Source organism: Lotus japonicus, chromosome 1, assembly GCF_012489685.1.
Source record: "Lotus japonicus ecotype B-129 chromosome 1, LjGifu_v1.2".
Lineage (NCBI taxonomy): Eukaryota > Viridiplantae > Streptophyta > Magnoliopsida > Fabales > Fabaceae > Lotus > Lotus japonicus.
Window position 1 is genome coordinate 35,777,255 of NC_080041.1, and position 20,692 is coordinate 35,797,946.

A 20,692-nucleotide genomic window follows, 5' to 3' on the forward strand; every position below is an offset into this window, starting at 1 on the left:
TCTCTTTTAGTGAGGCAGCTGGACATCATATGAAAAAATCAATAACTATTAAAATAAAAAAATATTATTAATGGTACTTAAAATTAAAGTGAGTAAAAATATATATAAACAATTTTAATTTAATTTGTGCAATCCAAATTAAATTTTAACACTCAAATTAAGCCACTTCATTTTTCTCAAAATGTTTTCTCTCATGTTTAGCTGTGAGAGATACGCTCTAAGCTTGCGCCTTCTCTTTCAATTCCCTCAACGTCTCAAACTCTAATATCAAATGAAACAATTATCGTGGTGAATAATGACATGTATATCACTCTGTCTTGCCAAAACCATATGTTGAGAAGTCCCATGGAGACATGACCAAAATAATACTTATATATGGAAAGACAATTCTCACCTCTAAATTAGCTTTTGAGGTAGAATTAGACCTAATTAAAATTCTAAGATAATATCAGAGTCTATCTTAGATCGTTTGTTATAGACCACCCATATTTGGTCACCGACAGATGTGCTCGACCTGATGGAGTATGTCTATATGACCAAAATAAGCCTTATAAATGGGAAGATAACTCTCACCTCAGCTAATTTTAGGGTAGAGTTAAGCTTTGCAAATTTTAATATCATCCCTACAAAATCCTATTTTGAACTTTCAGGAACATTGTCTCTCCAAACACTAAGTCTTTGAGATCTCTCAACAATGTCTAATGTTGACTTCTTCTTACTTTGGAACCTTACAATGTCTTACCTCTCAAGAAAGAAGACATCCTCTAACCAAGTGTGCAAGATTTCCTTACTTAGATTGCATATATAGGATCGTCTATGAGATCATCGTCATCATCGCTTGACAAAGTATCTCGAAGGCCTAAGCCGAATACAAGTCAGAGTGATAATGACATCTAATATAGGTTCAGAAAAGTAAAATTTACTTTTCAGCAAATCATCAGTGCATAAAAGTTAAAAGGCTTAATTGCACTTTTGGTCCCTCACGTTTTCCTTTTGTGCAATTATCGTCCCTAAAGTAAGAAAATAGCAAAAAACGTCCCTCACTTTGTCAAACGACAGCACTTTTGGTCCTCCATCCCTATTCTGTCGAAAAACTAACGTTTTCTGTCAAATATTTAACAGTTTTCTGAAGAAAAAAAAATAGGAAAATGAAAAACTCATAAAATTTATGATGTTCTTCATCTTCTTCAATTATTTTCCATAAAAAATAAGAACAAACTCATCATCAACAACAAGCCACCAAAACATTAGCCTTTCCCCTACACCAAACCAGCAAAACACATGAATTGAGATCCTTCTCCACCAAAACATTAGCCTTTCCCCTCCACCAAACCATAAAAAAGCATGAATCGAGATAATTCTCCATCACCACCACCCTCAACCCCACCTCTTTAGCCTTGGTTAGATCTGAGTATGAGACAGAGATTGGGTCTGGGTATGCGTAGAAGTGAACTAGACTTTATTCCCGCTTGTGAATCTGGATTTGGAATCTGACACCCCTTTCTAACAAATTTTGTTCTATCAAGCTTTCTCATTGCATATCCAGTATTACGTTCCTCTTACATGATCCTTCATGTTTTTGTTGTGATTTAAATGAGTGTTAATAGATTAATGAGTTGATTCAGAAATTGGGTTTCAATGTTTTGGGTTTTGATGGTGTTGAAGCCTGAAGGTGAACGAAGAGGATTGGAAAAATAAGTTTTTTTTTTTAATTTTTCTTTCAAAAACCGTTAAAATTTGGACAGAATATGGGTGAATGACCCAAAGTGCTGTCGTTTGACAAAGTGAGGGACGATTTTTGCTACTTTCTTACTTTAGGGACGATAACCGCACAAAAGGCAAACGTGAGGGACCAAAAGTGCAATTAAGCCAAGTTAAAAAGATTTCAAAAGTTTAAAATGTTCATATCCTTTTTGCTTAATTTGTCATGATAAAAAAAATTATAACTCATTATTAAGTTATTCATACTCTAAATAATGGGCCAAAAGATTTCAAACCCTCTTATTTTAAAAGAATACAGTAGCAACACCCTTTAATATAAACTAAACTTTGCGAATAAGACAATTGCAACCAGCTAATGCTCTACTCGTGCACCTCCTAAGCAAGAAAGTTTGTTACACTACTGCACGAGGAGACCCCGTGCTGAATCAAGCAATGCATAGAATTCCTATCATTCCGCCCACTGAGCTTTTACTTTTACCTTTTTTTCTGTCATTGTTTAAAAATCCAATAACATCACGCAATTCGTCCATTCCTTTTTCTTTGTCTATATCCTTTGGATTTCCTCCTTTATGATGAACAATCATGGAAGATGCCTCTATAGGTAATCGAGCGAAACATACTTTTCTATTTCTTTTTCAATATGATAGATATGGGGAATGGATGTAAGTATCGTCCCAGATTAACATTTGACACGTATAGTAAAGTTTTCCTCAACATAATAAAAAATGTAAACGTTGAGCGCATGCCATAATAGACCGTCCGTCCATGATTGCCTATATCATTTCTATAAAACGTAGTGTCGGTTATACTCTCTCTAACACTCTCTCATTCATTAGTTAAATTTATATGGTGATCGGGTAAATCATATCTAATGAAATCTTCAAGAGAAGGAGCTCAAGGGAGGAACGGTAGCCGCAAGGCGGGGCTTGGAAGCTCTGAGCAAGGTCTAATCACGATGTCACCGGGGGTTGGCCTACTCATAAGCACTTCGCAGCTCAAGTTAGTGAAAATGTGATAACTGAAAAGAAAGTAAACGGAAGATAAGTTACCTTGGAAAGAGAAAATGATCCTCTTTATATAGTGGTTGGCTCTAACTTTCCTCGTACGAGGTAAGAGTCATCGGGTGCGAGATTTTGCGATATCTCTCTTTATCCAGAGGTGAAGGGTTGGTTAGTTTATCAGGGTTGTTTGATCGTTCTGACTTTGACCATATCTGACACCTTTGTAGCTCTTTGTGTGTGTGATAGGCCTTCCTCGAGCGTTGTTATTCATGCAAGGATATGGCCAGATCTAGAGCTCCCATGGGAGGAGACCTAAGCATGGCTATTTTATTATAAAGACTAAATATCCTTATTACATGTGGTTCTTATACTTGCATAAAGAAGCCTAAAGCTACACATGGGTTAGGCCTTAGAATTATTACATAGGCCTTAAATCTGGCCTGACCCAGACATAGGGGGCTCTCCCTAAACTCTAAAGGTCTCACCATGTCTCCTTCAAGTCCCCTTGGCTAGGGTGTGACACCCTATCCAGTCCACATGCCCACAAGACGCCGAATTTGAGGCATGACGAAAATGTTTGTCTTTACTTGTACTCATCGGTCTTGCATGCCTTCAGCTTAAGGCTTGACGCCTAGTCTAGTTGTGATCGTGGCTGAGACATCTCGTTGATTGGCCTTGACGCGACGAGGGTTGATTATGTTAAGATGAATTCAGGAGTTAGTTAGGTTAGTATTGGCTCAATGGGTGGTGCACTAAGCGATAGTTAACTCTCGCCCAAGTTTTACGAGTCGTTCACTCGTCCTTACAGGTTCGTTCCTAATCTCCCAATCCTGATTGCTCTATGTGCTTGGTTGGGGTGGGACACGGTTTAATAGGCCTGGTTCCCGGCCCTTCGGTAAGATCTGAGTGGCGTTGGTTGGGGGGGTCGAATAGTCGTCTCCTGGAACAATGGCCCTCAGCTTTGTCGTTGACGAAGTCAGTGACTTGAGATTGACTAAGGTCGGTTTTCGAGTAATAACCGTTTAAGGAGGTGGCAGAATTTTCATTTCTCGGAACAATAGTCGATTCAAGAAAACAACATATTACCGACAACTAAAAACCGTCGAACGCACGAAAAACTGTCAGTAATTGGTTTACTGACGACCACTTCTCACTCCTCACTTGTTTTTTTCCTGTGTTTTCTCTTGGAATATCTGGACGACTTGTTATATATAGATGGGAGTAACAACTGTCTTACCAGAGGATGGGAGAAGCCACTTCCTTCAACACAGCTTCCCCTGGTGGTCTCAAAAACAGAGAAAAGGATCATGGGCTATGTGGGCATCAGTAATATGGTCAATTTGGATCACCAGAAATGCGTGTGTTTTCAAGGGCGAGCCAGCAGAGATTGATAAGGTCCTGGACCTGGTTTAGTATCGTTCCTGGAGCTGGATGAGGTAAAAGATTAAGGATTTTCACTGCACCTTGTATGACTGGCAAACAAACCCGTCAATTTTCGTAGCCTTACTCTAGGAAGCCCTGTTTTTGTGCTTTCATAGGGATCTCTGGTTTTCTTTAGCTTTTTTCTCTTTTCTTTTCCTTCTATTGTATTCTTTGGTTTGAAGTACATTTAGTACTTCCTATAATACAATTTTGTCTTACCTAAAAAAAAAATATGGCTCGTCGATAATTGATTATTTGAGCTTATCTTATAGCGTAAACGTTTATGTGAGTGTTTGTGAGAGCATGTGCAATGTAATGACTTACCCATAAGCTGCCTGAAGCTAATTTTTATAAGTTGTTTAAATAAGCTTAGGAATAAGAACATAATCTTAATAACTTATTTTTAACTTATTTCAATAAGTTTCTCGAATACCTTATAAATATGGGCGACGCCTAATATGCACCAGTTGCAAATTGGAGCAATTTTGCACCACCTAGATTTACCTATTATACTAAGTTATCCAGTTTTTTGTTTTCTTTTGTTATAAAACAAAAAACAAAAAATTAAAGACAATGTTAAAACTTAGCTACGACCACCCGCCGTAGTAAGCAGAGACTACCACTCCGTCTCTGCCATCATTCGCTGATGTTCTTCAGAATTATCAATACACTGAATCGCAATCTGTTCTTCTTTCCCTTTCATGATCTCTTTTTATTCCTTCGCTAGTCTCTTTCTTCAGGCATGAACCCGCAACACCAAATGCCAGCAACCAGCATTGATCAAACACCCTTTCGTTTATTCACATAAACACACCAAAAAGTTCCCCCAAAGTTTCAAGCTTGATGAATCACATGAAATTTCAAAAAATAAACAAAAGGGCATCTTGAAAAGGGGGTTCAGTCTAACATCACCAGAAATTAACACCAGGTGAAGAGGGATAAGAAAGGAATGGCTTATCCAGAACGCACTTGAGCAGGGAGAGAGCCATTGAGATGAAGGCAAGGTGTCAGATCTGAGTTCAACGTCGTAGAAGGAACCGGTGCCGGTGGGGTTAAAGCCGGCGCCGCCCATGGTGGCGAAAAATTCATCAAAACCCTTTTTTCAGCCACCATTATTTATTTGATGATTTAAGGAAAAGGGGGAGAAATTAGAATAATAAGAATTTTTTCCCAAAATTAATCGGAAAGGTGACCGATGGTCACTAGTCAAAAAGGCTGGTGCAAAGTTAGACTAGTTCTATACTAGTCCATATTAGGTGGCGCCATAAATATGTGCTTATTCGATTACCGCTTATTTTCATGAGTGCTGAATTAAGTTATTTTTCCAAACGCACCTAGATATATTTTAGGGTTAACTATCAAATTGGTCTTTATGTTTGTCACTCGCTTCTATTTTCGTCCCTCCCCATAATGTCTTTTGCTTTTGTCCCCTGCACTTAGAGATATCAACTTTAATATATTCACATCTCACTTTCTCTTTTGGCCCCTTCATTCTAGTTTTCTTTTTCGAAACTTCCACTTTGTTTCTCCCTCGCTCACTCACTCCTGCAGATTTAGCATTCATTTCCATCATTTGAATCAATTCACATTACTCATTCACAACCACCATTGCTCCCCAAGCTCCAGCCAAGAAGCGACAGAAGCATTGAACCACCTGGTAGCCACAAGGCTCGTAGAAGGTCTCTTCTTCATAAGTCATTGGGAAACATCAGGAAACAGTATCACAGCAACCATCAAGAAGTTCTATATTTAAGGCTGATTCCTCAAGAAGTTAATGAGACCTTAGTAGCTCTCGTCCGCAAAGTTTCTGGACCTGAGAATGTCACTCGGTATCGGCCAAACAGCTGTTGTAACTTCATTTTGAAGATGATCAATCAGATTATGGTGACATACTAAAAGGGGCCATGGATAAAATCATAACTCCAAATCAAAGTGCTTTGTGGGTGAAAGATTGATTCAAGACAATATTGTGGTTGCTCATTAAGTTTTTCACGGCTTGAGATGTAGGGGAAGGGAGCTGGATTTCCTCTTGAGACTCCAAATCCGATCACTTTTGCTCTAGTTTACATTTTTTGGTCAAGGTGATTCACTAAAACCTTCCTATATCTTCTATTTCTTGTCTCCTTGTAGTAAAGAGAAATCATATTGACCATGCCTACGTACTATGCATTTGCTCGTGCAAGTTTTTCCATGTTCAAACATTATTCTAACCTATCAAACAACAATCTCTCCATCACACAATATGTGAATATCACATTGTTGAAATAGATGACAACAAAGTAAAATAATAAAGATAAAACAATAAGACAGAGTACTTGGACTGTAGACAATAAACAATTGAAATTATGTCGTGACCCAATAAAATGGCCTAAAAAATGTTTTCAAGAACAGATGGAAAGTCATAGAACATAACTCGTTCGTGTTTCAACTATAAAAGAAGTACATGATAATAAAGAATGGTAGCTTGAGAAGAATGGAGAAGATGAAGAGGAAAGCTTCAACAATTAATGCTTTGCAGCTTCAATAACTCTTCCTCAATGAGCTAATTCTTTCTTTTATACTTGCAACAATAAAGAAGAATGATGTGACAATATTTAACGAACATATCAGTTTTTGAAAATCAACACTCCCTATAATTAGATTTCCTTCAAAAAGTATATTGATTATTTAGAACATAGACCAATGTAAGTGTTAAAATGCATGCTAATAAGAATGGTTGCAAATATTCCTCATGAACCAAACGAATAGACCTCTGTAACATTCATCATTGTTGCTTCTTCCCCCGCACTTCTCCTGAAACAAACCCAGCATAATCAACCTCATGGAGTTCTAGCTTCCCCGGCATTAAAATGATAAGATAAATAAACTGTCAAAAGATCTTTGCCAGCACCAAGTTCCAATGCCCATTAATATGATCATAATTAACATTTTTGGCGAAGACTGGTCACGGAATTGCATTTAACGACACACAGATCTCCGTAATTACTCCTTCAACAAACTGCTCACTCTCAGTCACATTTAAATGCAGAACAAGTTCTATAGTATATTTTTAGACCTAAAGCCACAAATTTATAATCTGCCAATTAACATTATTTTCAGAAAACGTACATCTTGAACTGTAAAAAAACCGCAAATGCACAAGTGATCTAAACTCAAATGCTTTTCCGCTTATTCTAACATAGTCTAATCACAATGTCCAGATTGTTTCCATAAAGATATAATGAAAAGAAAACCAGCATCCCAGCAATCACTTCATTCTTGCATTTTAGATTGTTACTGTTTCTGAGATTCTTTCACAACTGCCTTGACATATATTTCGTAACAGCAACCTGAAACATCATTAAAAAGCATACAAGAATATTGAAAACATTGAGAATGGAATTATAAAACTTTGCCACAAATTCAAATCTAGTCTAAACACATTTAAAATCATTTTTCTAGAAAAATTCAAATCCAGTCTAATAAACACATTTCTTCAGATGTATAACATGCTTAGCAGTAAAACATAGATAAAACAGAATATTCGGTCTGCACAGAATCATCAATCTGAGTTCTGTCTTGCAGTTATTCACATGTGTTCCTGGCTATGTAGTAGACCATGTCGAAGATAAGGCTGAGAATTCAAGAATTCGACTACAAGCTAAAATATTTCAAAGTTTTTAACTAACATTTGAAACATGTTAACTGCCAGCATGTACTAGGTTATTATTTTGTCACTGGTAAAGTAGTGATTATCGGAGTAGACCTTCAAAGCTCACAAGATGTGCACTCCACAGTTCCAACAGTTATGCAAGTTATTATATTGTTCATAGTTAGAGGTACTAAGATTTGAGAAAATTATCAAAAGAATGAAAATATATACACAGATGATATCTAAGAAAACTTACCTATTGACTAGATCACAAACTGGCCATGTAACAATGATATTAATGACAATATCCAAAATACTCCACTCCACAAGGATTACGAGAATCACATCTTCTAGATGGTATTATATTCCAAAAATTTCCTCATACTGTACATTTCATAATCTATGGCATTCAGCAACTCCCAATTTTAATTTTGAGGTAAATATTGCCTAAACTATTAAACTATGGACATATACTGGATTTCCAAATCACTACGGACTTTGCCAATGCTAAAGCCAAATATATAATTTCCAATTAAGCTATTCATAACTCATAGATTTTACCTTATTCGAATATATTTAAAATATCTTATAATTTCTTGATTATAGGTTAAATAATTAAGAATATATTGGATTAAATCCATATTTCCTCATTACTTATTTGTTTCCTTATTTAAGTATGATTAGGAGTCTAGTATTAGTGTAAATATAGATTAGTGCTTTGTCTTCTGTAATATTATACAACATATTTTTCACATCACCATCAATACATTTTATCTCCCTCTATGCCTAAAAGTTAACTCTATAACTCCAACATGATGTCAAAGCAGCAACATCCTCCATGACATATCCTATCACAATGCATATGACAAGTTCCTTTAAATTTGCAATTCTATTGTTGTAACATACTAACATTGTCAATATGTCAATGACTCTTTACTCTTCGTAGGCCATGCAGAACTTCAAGGCACTCTTTCTCTCTCAAGCTTTTGTTAGTAAGTTTTTCGGTATATCGCTTCTACAACCTATCTCAAACGTTAGATCAGGCATATCACAGTCATATACACTCTTTCTAAGTTCTAACAACCTCTTCCCAAATCCCAGATGTAGTTCGGCCTTGGCAGTCCCAGATGTAGTACAACCCAAAGACGATCCCAGAGAAACAGTACAACCCCACAACTATCTCAGAAAAGCAGTTTGGCCCCACGTCCATCCCAAAGAAGTCTGGCCGCACAGCTATCCCAAAAAAGGGGTCACGGCCCATGACTATCCCACAGAAGCAGTTTGGCCCTGACGTTTGTCCAAGTTTACATTCCAGTCATGTTTTGTGGAGTCCTTATATATATATATTTTAAATCATTTGAGACAAGCTTATAAGTAAGCTTAAGGTAAAGGGTTGATTTCCATATTTTCTTATATACTATGATAGAAGTCTGGTATCAGTATACAAAAAGATCAATACTTTATCTTTTGTAATAACATCTAATATATCATTTCAAAGATATATTAAAAAAATGTCTTCATAACTTCATGAGACCCATTAGTAATCAATTTCAAAGACAAAAATTGCGAAAAAAGATGTAAAATTCCTTTCAAGCTAGAATCAGAAAATCTTTAAAACCAACTCCCTTGAGTGCAATTAGGTGGTTTGTTTAGTTTGCCAACACCCCCATCCCCCTTCCAACACATAAGCAGGTAAGATTACATCATCAGTTGGTTCTGTTTATAAAAAGATCAAAGAACTTTAAAAAGTACAATAAAATATTATGGTTACCAAAGTTAGTCTATTAGGACAAAACAATAACTGCATGTTTAGAATGATCTGGAGCAATGTTTGGTTCTCCGTTCCGAAAGCCTCATAATCATTTATGGGTGAAAACTACAGAGTGAAACTTCTAGAGTTACCATGCTTTGGATTGTGTGCCCCCCGTGTTAGTTATGTAACTTACGTGAATGGAATCTACTTATCCCAAAGGAAATATACTTTGACACTACTTGAAGGCACGGATTTTATTAGCAGTAAACCAGCTTTGCTGCGAATGGACCCCAGTGTGAAACTTGGTAATATCGAAGGTGATCTTTTGCCTGATTGGGAGGTTGTAATACTTGACAATCTCAATACCTGACATCTGCTATGCTGTAAATAAACTCAGCCAATACATGTCAGCTCCAAGACAACCACACTTGCAAGCTATTCATCACCTACTGCGATATCTGAAAGGCACAGTTGACCAAGGTTTACTTTTTCCAGCTGATATTTCTCTTAATATCAAGGCATATTCTGATGCGGACTGGGGCAGTTGTGTTAACACACGCAGATCAACTTCTGGCCTATGTATATTCACTGGTGAAGCACTTGTATCATGGAAGTCTAAGAAACAAAAAGTGGTTTCGAAATCATCTTCTGAGGCCGAATACAGAGCACTCGTACATGTCACTAGTGAGTTAACTTGGTTGAATTACTTACCCAAAGATTTTCAGATAGAACCTGGACATCTTTGGTATGTTGTGACAACTGACAACCATTCTGCAGTATCTTGCAAAAATACCTACTTTTCATGAATGGTCCAAGCACATCGAAATCGATTGCCAATTTATAAGGGAGAAGGTTGAATCTGGAACAATCAGATTGGTTCCCATTAAATCAGCTCATCAATTAGCAGATTTATTCACCAAACCAGTATCAGCACAAGGGTTCAAGCACCTCATATGCAAGATGGGAATCTTAAATCTCTACCATCCATCTTGAGGGGGAGAGTTAGTTATGTGAATGAGTTATCAACTGTGTAAATACTACTCACCTAAATTAGTTAGAGATTAGTTTTGTTAACTGAAGGTTAGTTAGGGATTAGTTGTATGATAGTGGCAGCTTAATGACAAATTCCCAAAACTACATTTCTCTCATTCGATACGCATTTCTAACACACCGGCCACCGCTAATCAATAAGACCAACAAAATTCATGCGGGGAGGCGCAAACAAATATATTAGCAACTACCCTACATTAGATTTTAGAATGCTTCATGATCACATAATTGACAAAACCAAAAGCCCTATTGGTTGAATTGAAATGAGGGTTAAAAGATTACCTGCAACAACAACAATGGTTAGAACATCCCCAATTCTTCTGAGCTGCTTGACACTCTTCTTATATGATTTGAATGGCTTCAGAGCTGCATCTTCAGCCAAAAGCTGCAACAACACCACAAGGTTAAATAATAAATCAATCAAAGTAGAGAATTATTTGAATTAACAAAAAAGAGAGGAAAAAAGGTTAATTAATCCTTACAGCTTTTTCACGCGTCCCTGGTTCGATGTGGAATTGACGGCGCGGAAGGGATGTGAAATCTCCAGTTTTCTGCTTTGTCAAACGGGAATATGAAATTGAGAAGAAGGATAATGATTCGATGAATTAAAAGAACAGAGAGAGAGAGAGAGAGAGAGAGAGAGATATAATACCTGGGATTGAGATCGAAAATGGGAAGCAATGGTGGTTTTGTTCAACAAGAATGCCATTTTTTGTACTCGCTCGCTGAAAGAACGCACCACTCTCAAACTCGATGATGGACTTTTAGGTTGTGAAAGCACGAAGAATCTGGGTCCTCTGCATCAGTAAATCACTCAATCTCTCTATAGCAAAGCTTATAGCCGTTGGATTGGTCCAATGCTCCAGATCTATCAAGCACTAAAAAATCTTTTAATTAAAAGAAAGGCTTAAATACTCTTTTGGCCCCCTGAAATTGTGAAGGGAATCAAACATGGTCCTTGTAAAATTTTCGCATCAAATTGAGTCCTTAAAATTTGTTTTTTAATCTAATTGGGTCCAAAGCGTGTCTGAGTCTGATGTGGATTGTTTTTCATCTAGTCAGCTTTTCCACGTGGCTTTTTTATTACCAATTTATATCCTAAGTGTAATTTATTTATTTTTAATTAATTACAAATCAGTTTATTAATTAAAAAAAAGAAAATATAATGTAAAAAACCCTAAATACCCTCCAATTACCCTAAATCCAAAAATCACCAAATTCACAAAACTGAACAAAACGTTCTAGATCACCAGCACTCTCTTCTTCAGCCTCATGAACACACAAAATCGAATAGCAATCAAATGAAAGTCAATCAGAGAGCCATCGGCAATACCACCGCCAACACCAGGTTGAATAAACAATCCTAACCGTGAAGTTCATTTGAACATAGCGGGGGCCGCCAATGACCATTAACTGCTTCGCCGCCATGAGAACTTGAATCGCCGAGCACTCAAAGAGGAATCACTGTCCATGGATTTTGATCTCACGAATTAGGGTTTTGTTTTGGTGAGGAAGTGAGGAATTACTGAGAGAGAGGACCAGAGGAAGAAGAAGCAGATACTTTTGGGTTTAGGTTTCAATGGATCTTGGTTTTTGTTGTATATCATGAAGAAGATTAGGTTTAGGGGAAATGAGTTGGAATAAAAAAATTATTATCCATTAATTATATGACATGGAAAAAGAAAAGAGCCACGTGGAAAAGCTGATAGTGTAAAAATAAAGACACATCAGCTGGAATCACACTTTATCCTTAATTGGATTCAAAAAACAATTTTAGGGACCCAATTTGATGCGAAAATTTTACAAGGATCAGGTTTGATTCCCTTTACAATTTCAGGGGCCAAAAGAGTATTTAAGCCTAAAAGAAAAGGGCCAATACCCTAGTTAGCTTGAAGTCGCAAAACCATTACTCCCTCCGTCTCTTATTATAAGACCACTTATTGTTTCACAATAATTGGTCTTATATTAGGGGACGAAGGAAGTACTTCTAACTTTGAGAAGTTAGTGAAAAAACTCTTAATCAGCAAGGGTTTTGGATGTAGCACACGTTACAGTTAATTAAAATAAACATTTTATGTTATTCTTCTTTCCTATATCTCGTTATTTGAACATACCTGATTTAAAGATAAAGCTAAAGTGAGTTTATAAAACTTTTACTTAACTTAAACATTTTAGTTCGGTTGCTAGACTCTAAGGGTTGGACCTTCGTCCTTGATTAGTTATGCCAACTTTCAGAATCGACGATCAACATATTCTTTCTTCAACACTTTCTCAAGTTTTTGCAAACAAAGAAACTTATATGTACTCTTGCAAAAACAAATTCATAAACACGGGTCAATCCCTCTTTCTTATGTTATCTTTGTTCATTTCAGGAGAAGAATCTAAAACCAACAGTTGTTTCTGTCCAAAACTCTAAGGTAGTGTGACTATGTTAATCTTCTTCGAAATTTCTGCTACCTCTATTTAAGTGGGTAAGAGTAAGCAACGATGAAGCCTTGATAAGTTTCCAAACTGCAACGTTCAAATATTGTAGGCGTTGCATGAATCATAAAACCTTGTAGCATCACTCAACGCTCGAATATTGTAGAGGCCTGACGCTTTATCGTTGCTTTTCTTGTAGATAAAAGTCACACAAAATAAGTAATATTTTCTAGAAAATAACTAAAATTCATAAACTACTCTATACAATGAAAAATGACTAAGCTAACTAAAAATGACAAATATAGGATAAAAATAACCTAAACAGTTCGAAACTAAGCTAAACAATCAAAAGATAAAATGGTACACATTCTTAGTTCAACAGTCACAAACTCAATCGCTTACATAGAATGCTTCAACAAAAAACTCCTTACCTCGTGCTTTGTTATCGGTTTAATTTGAAACTCATACAGAGATTGGCCTCGTCTTCCTTATCATACATAATACTGATCCCCATAACCTCTAAATAGATCCAAGGAGTAGAAATTGTAACATCCTGATCTGACGACTGGTCTCACGATAACAACCCGAGTCTTTTCAGCGCGCTTTGTCTTCACTCGCACGCTTCTCGGGAAAACTTCCCAGGAGGTCACCCATCATAATATTGCTCCAAGGCTAGCACACTTAACCATGGAGTTCTTATGAGTTGGGCTCCCGAAAAGAAGTTGCAACTTGTTGTCATGAGTAGTACCAATCAAATCTCTTATGCCCTCCTCAACTGTATAGTCCATCCCTATACAGTCTCGGAATACCTCTTGTTCGGGTGTGAGATCGGTTCATTCATGTGCCCCTCCGCCTAGAAGCCTGCCAGGAGCCGCTCCTTGTCCGTGCCTCACTGCACCGGCAATCACTCCCCGCCCTCGTCGGCCCCGGGCGTCACAGGCCCACCAACTTCCGCTTGGTTCGTCCCCGAACCACACCGTACTGGGAGAGGTCGGCTCTGATACCATTTGTAACATCCTGATCTGACGACTGGCCTCACGATAACAACACGAGTCTTTTCAGCGCGCTTTGTCCTCACTCGCACGCTTCTCGAGAAAACTTTCCAGGAGGTCACCCATCATAATATTGCTCCAAGGCTAGCACACTTAACCATGGAGTTCTTATGAGTTGGGCTCCCGAAAAGAAGTTGCAACTTGTTGTCATGAGTTGTACCAATCAAATCTCTTATGCCCTCCTCAACTGTATAGTCCATCCCTATACAGTCTCGGAATGCCTCTTGTTCAGGTGTGAGATCGGTTCATTCATGTTCCCCTCCGCCTAGAAGCCTGCCAGGAGCCGCTCCTTGTCCGTGCCTCACTGCACCGACGATCACTCCCCGCCCTCGTCGGCCCGGGGAGTCACAGAAACCCTTGGGAATGGTCGTGTTAGGGTTACATTTAGGAGCCACGGAGGAATGCCAACTTGTACGAGCAAGAATGGAGATTGAACTCAAATTACTTAACGAATCGCATATGGAAGAAGAAAGCAAACACCATGACATTAGAAGAGAAAATTGCCAGAAAGTGAACACGAAATGAAAAGAGAGAAAAATATTCAAGGCAAGATAAAGAAACACAATTGTTGAGTCTACACCAAGGAAGTATGATTGCAGTGGAATATGCCACAAAACTGGAGTCCTTGGCCAAATCTTTCCGTTTCTTTGCTATTCAGGTGCAAGAGGCATATATGTGCAAGAGGTTCATCAACGAACTCTCGTATTATATCGAGAAGTCAGTAAGGCCTCTTGGGATACGTGAATTCCAACCGCTAGTGAAGAAGTGCAGAGAGATTGTTGTTACTTTGTTGTGATTGTCTGCATTTTAGCTAAGTGTGTTTTATGCCAACATGTAAGACACGATGTTGTAACATCTTGACTATGACATTTGTCCCTGCGTATCTGCTGTGAGTTGACTAAGTTACCTGTGAAGCCTTGCTTTGATTACGTGGTATTCAAGTTAGTGTTTTGATGAAAGCTTCGGTGGGTCGTTCAAAAAATATATCAAGTGTGATCAAATCAGCTTTAAGGGATTTGATCTGAGATAATTGTGGAAGTTTTTATCCGTAACTGAAACATATTTTTGGAGATTTTATGCAGATTTGTTTTATTAACAACTTCCTATTTTAGTGTGGACTATTGTGCTCGCTCAAGCCCATTGAAGACAGGCCTGGTCGAGTACTGCTTATGAAGACAAAAACCTAGTTGCTAGGTGTGCTTCATGTTGAGTGAATTAGGTTTACTGTTGTTAGTTCACACTTGTGATTGTTCTCTCAGCAGCATTATATTATTGTTCTAAGCTGAGAGTTGTTTTGTGAGTTGTTTGATCTTGAGATCGTCTTCACTCTTGTTGAAAGAGTTCAATCAATATGGCAGTGATTGTTTGTGAGAAAATGAGAGGGGCTCTCATACTTAGGAGGAGGACTAAGTAATAAGCAACGGGTAGAGATAGGTAGAAAATGCAGTGAACTGGGGCAGTTCAGTTAAGACCTTTTGTGTACAATTTCTCTATTATAGTGGATTATCTTTCTCGGGTGAATACCCACCAGATGTAGGTGACATTGCACGGAACTGGGTTAACAATCCTTTGTACTCTTCTTTATCGTTTTGCTGGTTTAATACTGTGTTGAACTTCTGATTTATCTGATGTACGTTGTGCACGATGTCCTAGACATTTGGTATAACATATGTCCTATGTGTGAACAAGAATTTCAAGATTGAAGCAATGAGAAACAAAAGGAACAATAGGCAGGTAAGCGAAGGACCGACTAGGTTGAAAACTCAGAGTCAAGGCGAAGCCAGTAGAGGATAACAACACTAGAAGAAGCCATGTCGTCGTCCATAGGGGCAAGGTCAAGCTATGGGACCAGATAAGTTCCCGACTGCTTCCTTGGAAGGTGGAGACAACCAATACCAGGACAAGGATGCAATCTGCTTCAGGTGTGGGAAGACTGGGCACTACGCAAGGGCGTGTAAGAAGAAATAGTGACTATGCTACAATTGTAGGAAGCTAGGACATATGACCAACGATCGTAAGGCACCCAAAAACTAAGCTAGATATGGAAATGGCCGGGGGATCTCGCCCAAGTGCTCAGGAAGATAACCGGGGGGAGAGCTGTAAATGCGAAGGAGCCAGCCCTAAGGGAGGCATGATGCCTCTTGAACTATAACTATTTTGGCTTGATATAAGTGTAACCTGCTTATTCATATTTATGGATTGTATGAAACACTTAAAAGCTTTTGTACTACTTTGTTCTTTTGTTTTGCGTTCATAAGACCTGAATTGTACCGTTTTTGCTTGTGACTGGTTCACTAAGACCGGTAGTGCACATTTGAGTTATATGAATAAAATGCTTGCTACTGTTTTATACGATGTCCATCCTTTATGGACTTGTGGGTAGCGTAATCGCTTGAACCGTATGGATTATTTCTTAACTGAGATATACCATTGCATTACAGAGGAATCCTGAAACTGTTAGTGGGCGGAGAGTCCGGCCTTTGGTGGATCAAGGATTCTGTGCGTTTCTGTTTATTGGATCCCTAATGAACACAAAGTATTATAAAAAGTAGCATTCGACACCTGATTTGGGTCCTTGTCCTGCCTGCCTTGTATGGAGGTTGTGCATTTTATCCTGATTGCATGAGCATATGACATATATTTCCTATAATACATTTGCTGAAAACTACGAGTGTCTCCATGAGAAGATTACTGATGTCCGGGTATTGATTTGTTGATTTTGATCTACACAAGACTTGTTGACCGAGCGACGATCTATTGTTAAATGTTGTTTGATAGACTGTGATAAGCACATAATTAATGCACTTTATGTGTGTCTTTCTAAGTTTCATTACATACATTTTTATGACTCAGGCATGTTCTCACCATGAGTGCTTAATTAATTTATTCATAGAAAATTGCTTAATTCTTTATTTTTAGCTTTTATGACACTTTGCACTAGAACAGGTTGAATATGGAGCTAAAAATACCAAAATAAAGCGAATAATATGTATTTGAAAAGCTAACTTGAAGCCGTACAACTTTCATGTTCAGAAACATTATAGAACCAACCTCTATCATGGTCATAATTTCCTTAAAAAAGTTGTTGTCGCTAATCCTGCGAGTCTGGAACAGTCTGCCCTAAAATAATCATATCTGGGGCTACAGAACTCCGAATTAGGATCCGATTTAAGGCCTGTGAAACTGACTTAAAGAGCATCAACTCTCATGTTTATCTCAATTGAGGATTAAGACTTCTTGTGGGACCCGCGAATGCCTGAGCGTTAAGCAGCTTACTCCTTTTCGTGGGCCCGATTTTTTTAAGATTTAGATAACAAGGATTGTTACTTGGAGAAGAAGTTAATTATTAGTATAAATAAGTGAGGTTTAGGCTTTTATTAGACACCTCATATCTCTCCCTCATTTCTAGTATGTGTAGCTAAACTTCTTAGTTAGTCTTAGAATTTTTAATATTCTTGTGTTTGGAAACTTGAAGTTTTGTTCTTCATGCCAATTCATTCTTATTAATCATCTTCATCCCTGTTTATGATCTAGGGACTGCTTAATTCCGTAGTATTAGAAATAAGAGTTGATGCATGTTCGCTTAGTTCATGTTAGTTCGTAAATGTTTCTTAATCGCTTAGTTTAGGAAACTGTGAATTAATTTCCGCTTGGTTAATTAGTTCTCACGAATTAGTGAAATAATAAGGAAGAATTAATTGTTTGTAACCTATGAAGGTTTGTTGCACTTGAATGTTATAATTTGATGACTAATGTTTTCTCTCTTTTGTCTAATATATTTAATTATTGCTTTGTTACCTTGCAATCAAATCAATCAAAACCCCCTTTTTTATTTTCTCTTGTTTTACTCTAATGTCAATTAATAATTCTTCAAGTCCTTGTGAGAACGATCCTGGTGTTCATCACCTTGTACTGCACGTAAAAGCAAAAATACTTTGATACACGTCACGATAGTGCGTTCGTTCAGACTGGTTGCTTAGTTGCTTCTTCTAGATTTTATTATAGCGACAAGATGTTGTGGAGAAGCTATTACTAGTCTTGGAAGCATTTTTTACGGGTGTGTTGGCGTGTTGGCAATAGAGAGGATAAGTTCGGTAATGCATTCTAGTAGAGTGCCTTGTGTGTGTAAGAATAATTGATCTTTATGCCTAGGAGGAAAAAAGGATTCGAGATTTTACTTGTCCATCATGAATGGGTATTTTCGGAGATTAGTGAGGCAATCTGAGTGTAAGAAGGGTGGGTCCTAATGCTGAATTTTTGAAGGATGGATAGCTTAGAAAGGAAGTCATCTCAGGTTAAGGGTGTTTTTCCTTGCGATAGAGAGATAGAACTTGATTTTATTGTTGTTAACCGAGTGCGAGAAATAGGCTTTTGATTAAATGCTTGAAGTTGTAGGGGAGAAAATGTATAATTTAAGGAATGAATTTCTACTTGAGAGGTTTTTAAGAATGAGAGGGTAGCAGAGGTCAGAACTTGGAAAAATTTTAGGTTTAAATTATGGAATACTTAACGTGAACATGGGGAAGCTTGAATTTTTGTTAGATTTTGATTAAAAGACTAAGGATTGAATTGTTCTGAGAATGGTCAAGCTTGAAAGGATGGTTTTAGCATTAAGTTGGCTTCCTTGAGTTGTCTTTGCAGAAGGGGGCTATTAATCAATTACATTTGGAAACAAACTTTAAAAGTGGGACTTTTAGGTAGTGGATTTCTAAAATGTGAGGATACGAATACCTGAGAGGTTAAATCTTGCTTACGTGACTGACCATCAAACCTTGTCATGCATTCATATAGTTTTAAAGAAATGGAGTTGTTGTGTGTGATGCCCCGATTTCTCGAGTGTCATACAGTAACCAAACATCATAGATTTCACAAGGAATTTTCGTCGGTTAATTAATTAATCTTGAATTAATGACAAAAGTCCAATTTTACGAAATCTTGAAACTGAACCATCTAAAATTCGCGGAAATAATCAATAACGCAAAACTTATGAATTAAGTAATCAACTAAAAGAGTATGAACATGTGTATGAAAAACCAAGGTAAAAATTACATCATATTGTAATAACCGAAACGAAAAACAAGGAAATAGTTCAATGCTCAAACTCGATGCCCCCAACCCCAAAAGAAAGTGAACGTCACTCAACCCAAGCCTACTCCTTAGCCTCTTGCTCTTCTTCTTCCGTAGTGTAGTCTTCGTCTGGCAGTGGCTTGTTGGTGAACTCCCTCAACAGATGATTCCTCGGACCTCGATAGATTTGGCCCTTCTCCGAGTAGTACCGATCGATTTCCAGCCTAAAGAAGCTCTGAGCCTTCAACTCGTCCTTGTGCTCTTCACTGAGAATCAGCTCCCAAGAACGCACCGCACTCTTGGTCACAGTCATCTGGCCCCCCCAGAACAAACAGATAACACACAGTAGAGGGTCAGTTCCCATGCAAAATCACAAAATAAACAGTTCATGGTAATCATACAATGAAATATCAGTCTCATATTCTCACATCTAGAGTTAGCAATCCTAAAGTTTAGTTAAGCTAACGTCATCACCATCACACAACAACCTCAACACCATGGATCCAATCTTGATCATCCGCAGATGAAAAATCTCTTGAGGACCAACACAGTCGACCCAAACCCAGGTTCTCCAAAATTGTTTCCCCCATCGCGGCGCAGAATAGTCTTTCCCCCTTCGCGGGCAGAAACATCATGACGCAGGACTCCCCAACACTGTTTCCCCCATCGCGGCGCTGAAACAATACTTCCCCCATATACTTCCCCCATCTCGAGCGGAAATACCATGATGCAGGATCATCCAAGATTAGAATAACTCTCTCGCATGCAAGTATACTGTTTGTCTCTAACGACACCATCGTTCTCATAGTCCATAGCCAATACCTAGCACTATAACCATACCATTCACTACTTGCAAGCGAAGTTCGCAACTCTAGGTTAGTTACTAATATCATAACCTAGGGTGAGATAATAGGTCATCATGCATAGTATAATCATCAAGAGGTTTAGGGTTTTGTCCCATTCCTCACAAAAATAGAAAGTATACAAGCAAACTCTCATCATGTAAACAAGTCAATGGCTAAACCCTAGAGATCACTTGGGTTTCGGCCAAGCATCTATAATACATCAATTAATCATGCTTTTTTCCACATATCAAGTAGTAATAATCAGCAACTTACAACACTTAAACAATTAGTCAAGAAGATAAGAAAAAGTCGCCCAAACCCTAGTAAATAGGGTTCGGTCGTACCACACATAAATATAGGGTTTTCCAAAACTTGTTATCATGCTTAGTCATGCAACTCATGAAAATCCAGCAAGCTTTTCATTCATAATCATCATCATACAACCCATTCTAACACATGTTATTGATTATCAACTTAGATCCAAACATATACATCAAGTTTAGCAAGGTTTTGTCTAAGAATTCTCATAAATCATGGCATCACTCAATTAGAGAAGGCAAAAACAGAAGTTTAACCCTAAAGCATGTTCCAAGAAGAGACTCTATTCATCATATAAGAGTTTCACATGTTAGAGTAATCACCCATCATCAAATCATGCAAAAGTTGCACTCATAGGATAAGAATCATGACGCATACAACCTAGACTCTACCCAAGACCGGAAAAGCCC

The 20,692-nt window shown here is 37.8% G+C and overlaps 1 protein-coding gene across 1 annotated transcript; it reads right to left on the reverse strand.

The window, feature by feature from the left end:
- Positions 1 to 7,213: 7,213 nt before the first annotated feature.
- Positions 7,214 to 11,443, reverse strand: LOC130734549 (succinate dehydrogenase subunit 7B, mitochondrial-like). Its single transcript, XM_057587015.1, has 4 exons — positions 11,232 to 11,443; positions 11,062 to 11,130; positions 10,862 to 10,964; positions 7,214 to 7,474 (listed from the first exon to the last, which is right to left on the reverse strand). The coding sequence occupies exons 1-4, from the start codon at positions 11,286 to 11,288 to the stop codon at positions 7,419 to 7,421; spliced, it is 285 nt and encodes a 94-aa protein (XP_057442998.1). The 5' UTR covers positions 11,289 to 11,443; the 3' UTR covers positions 7,214 to 7,418.
- Positions 11,444 to 20,692: the final 9,249 nt, after the last annotated feature.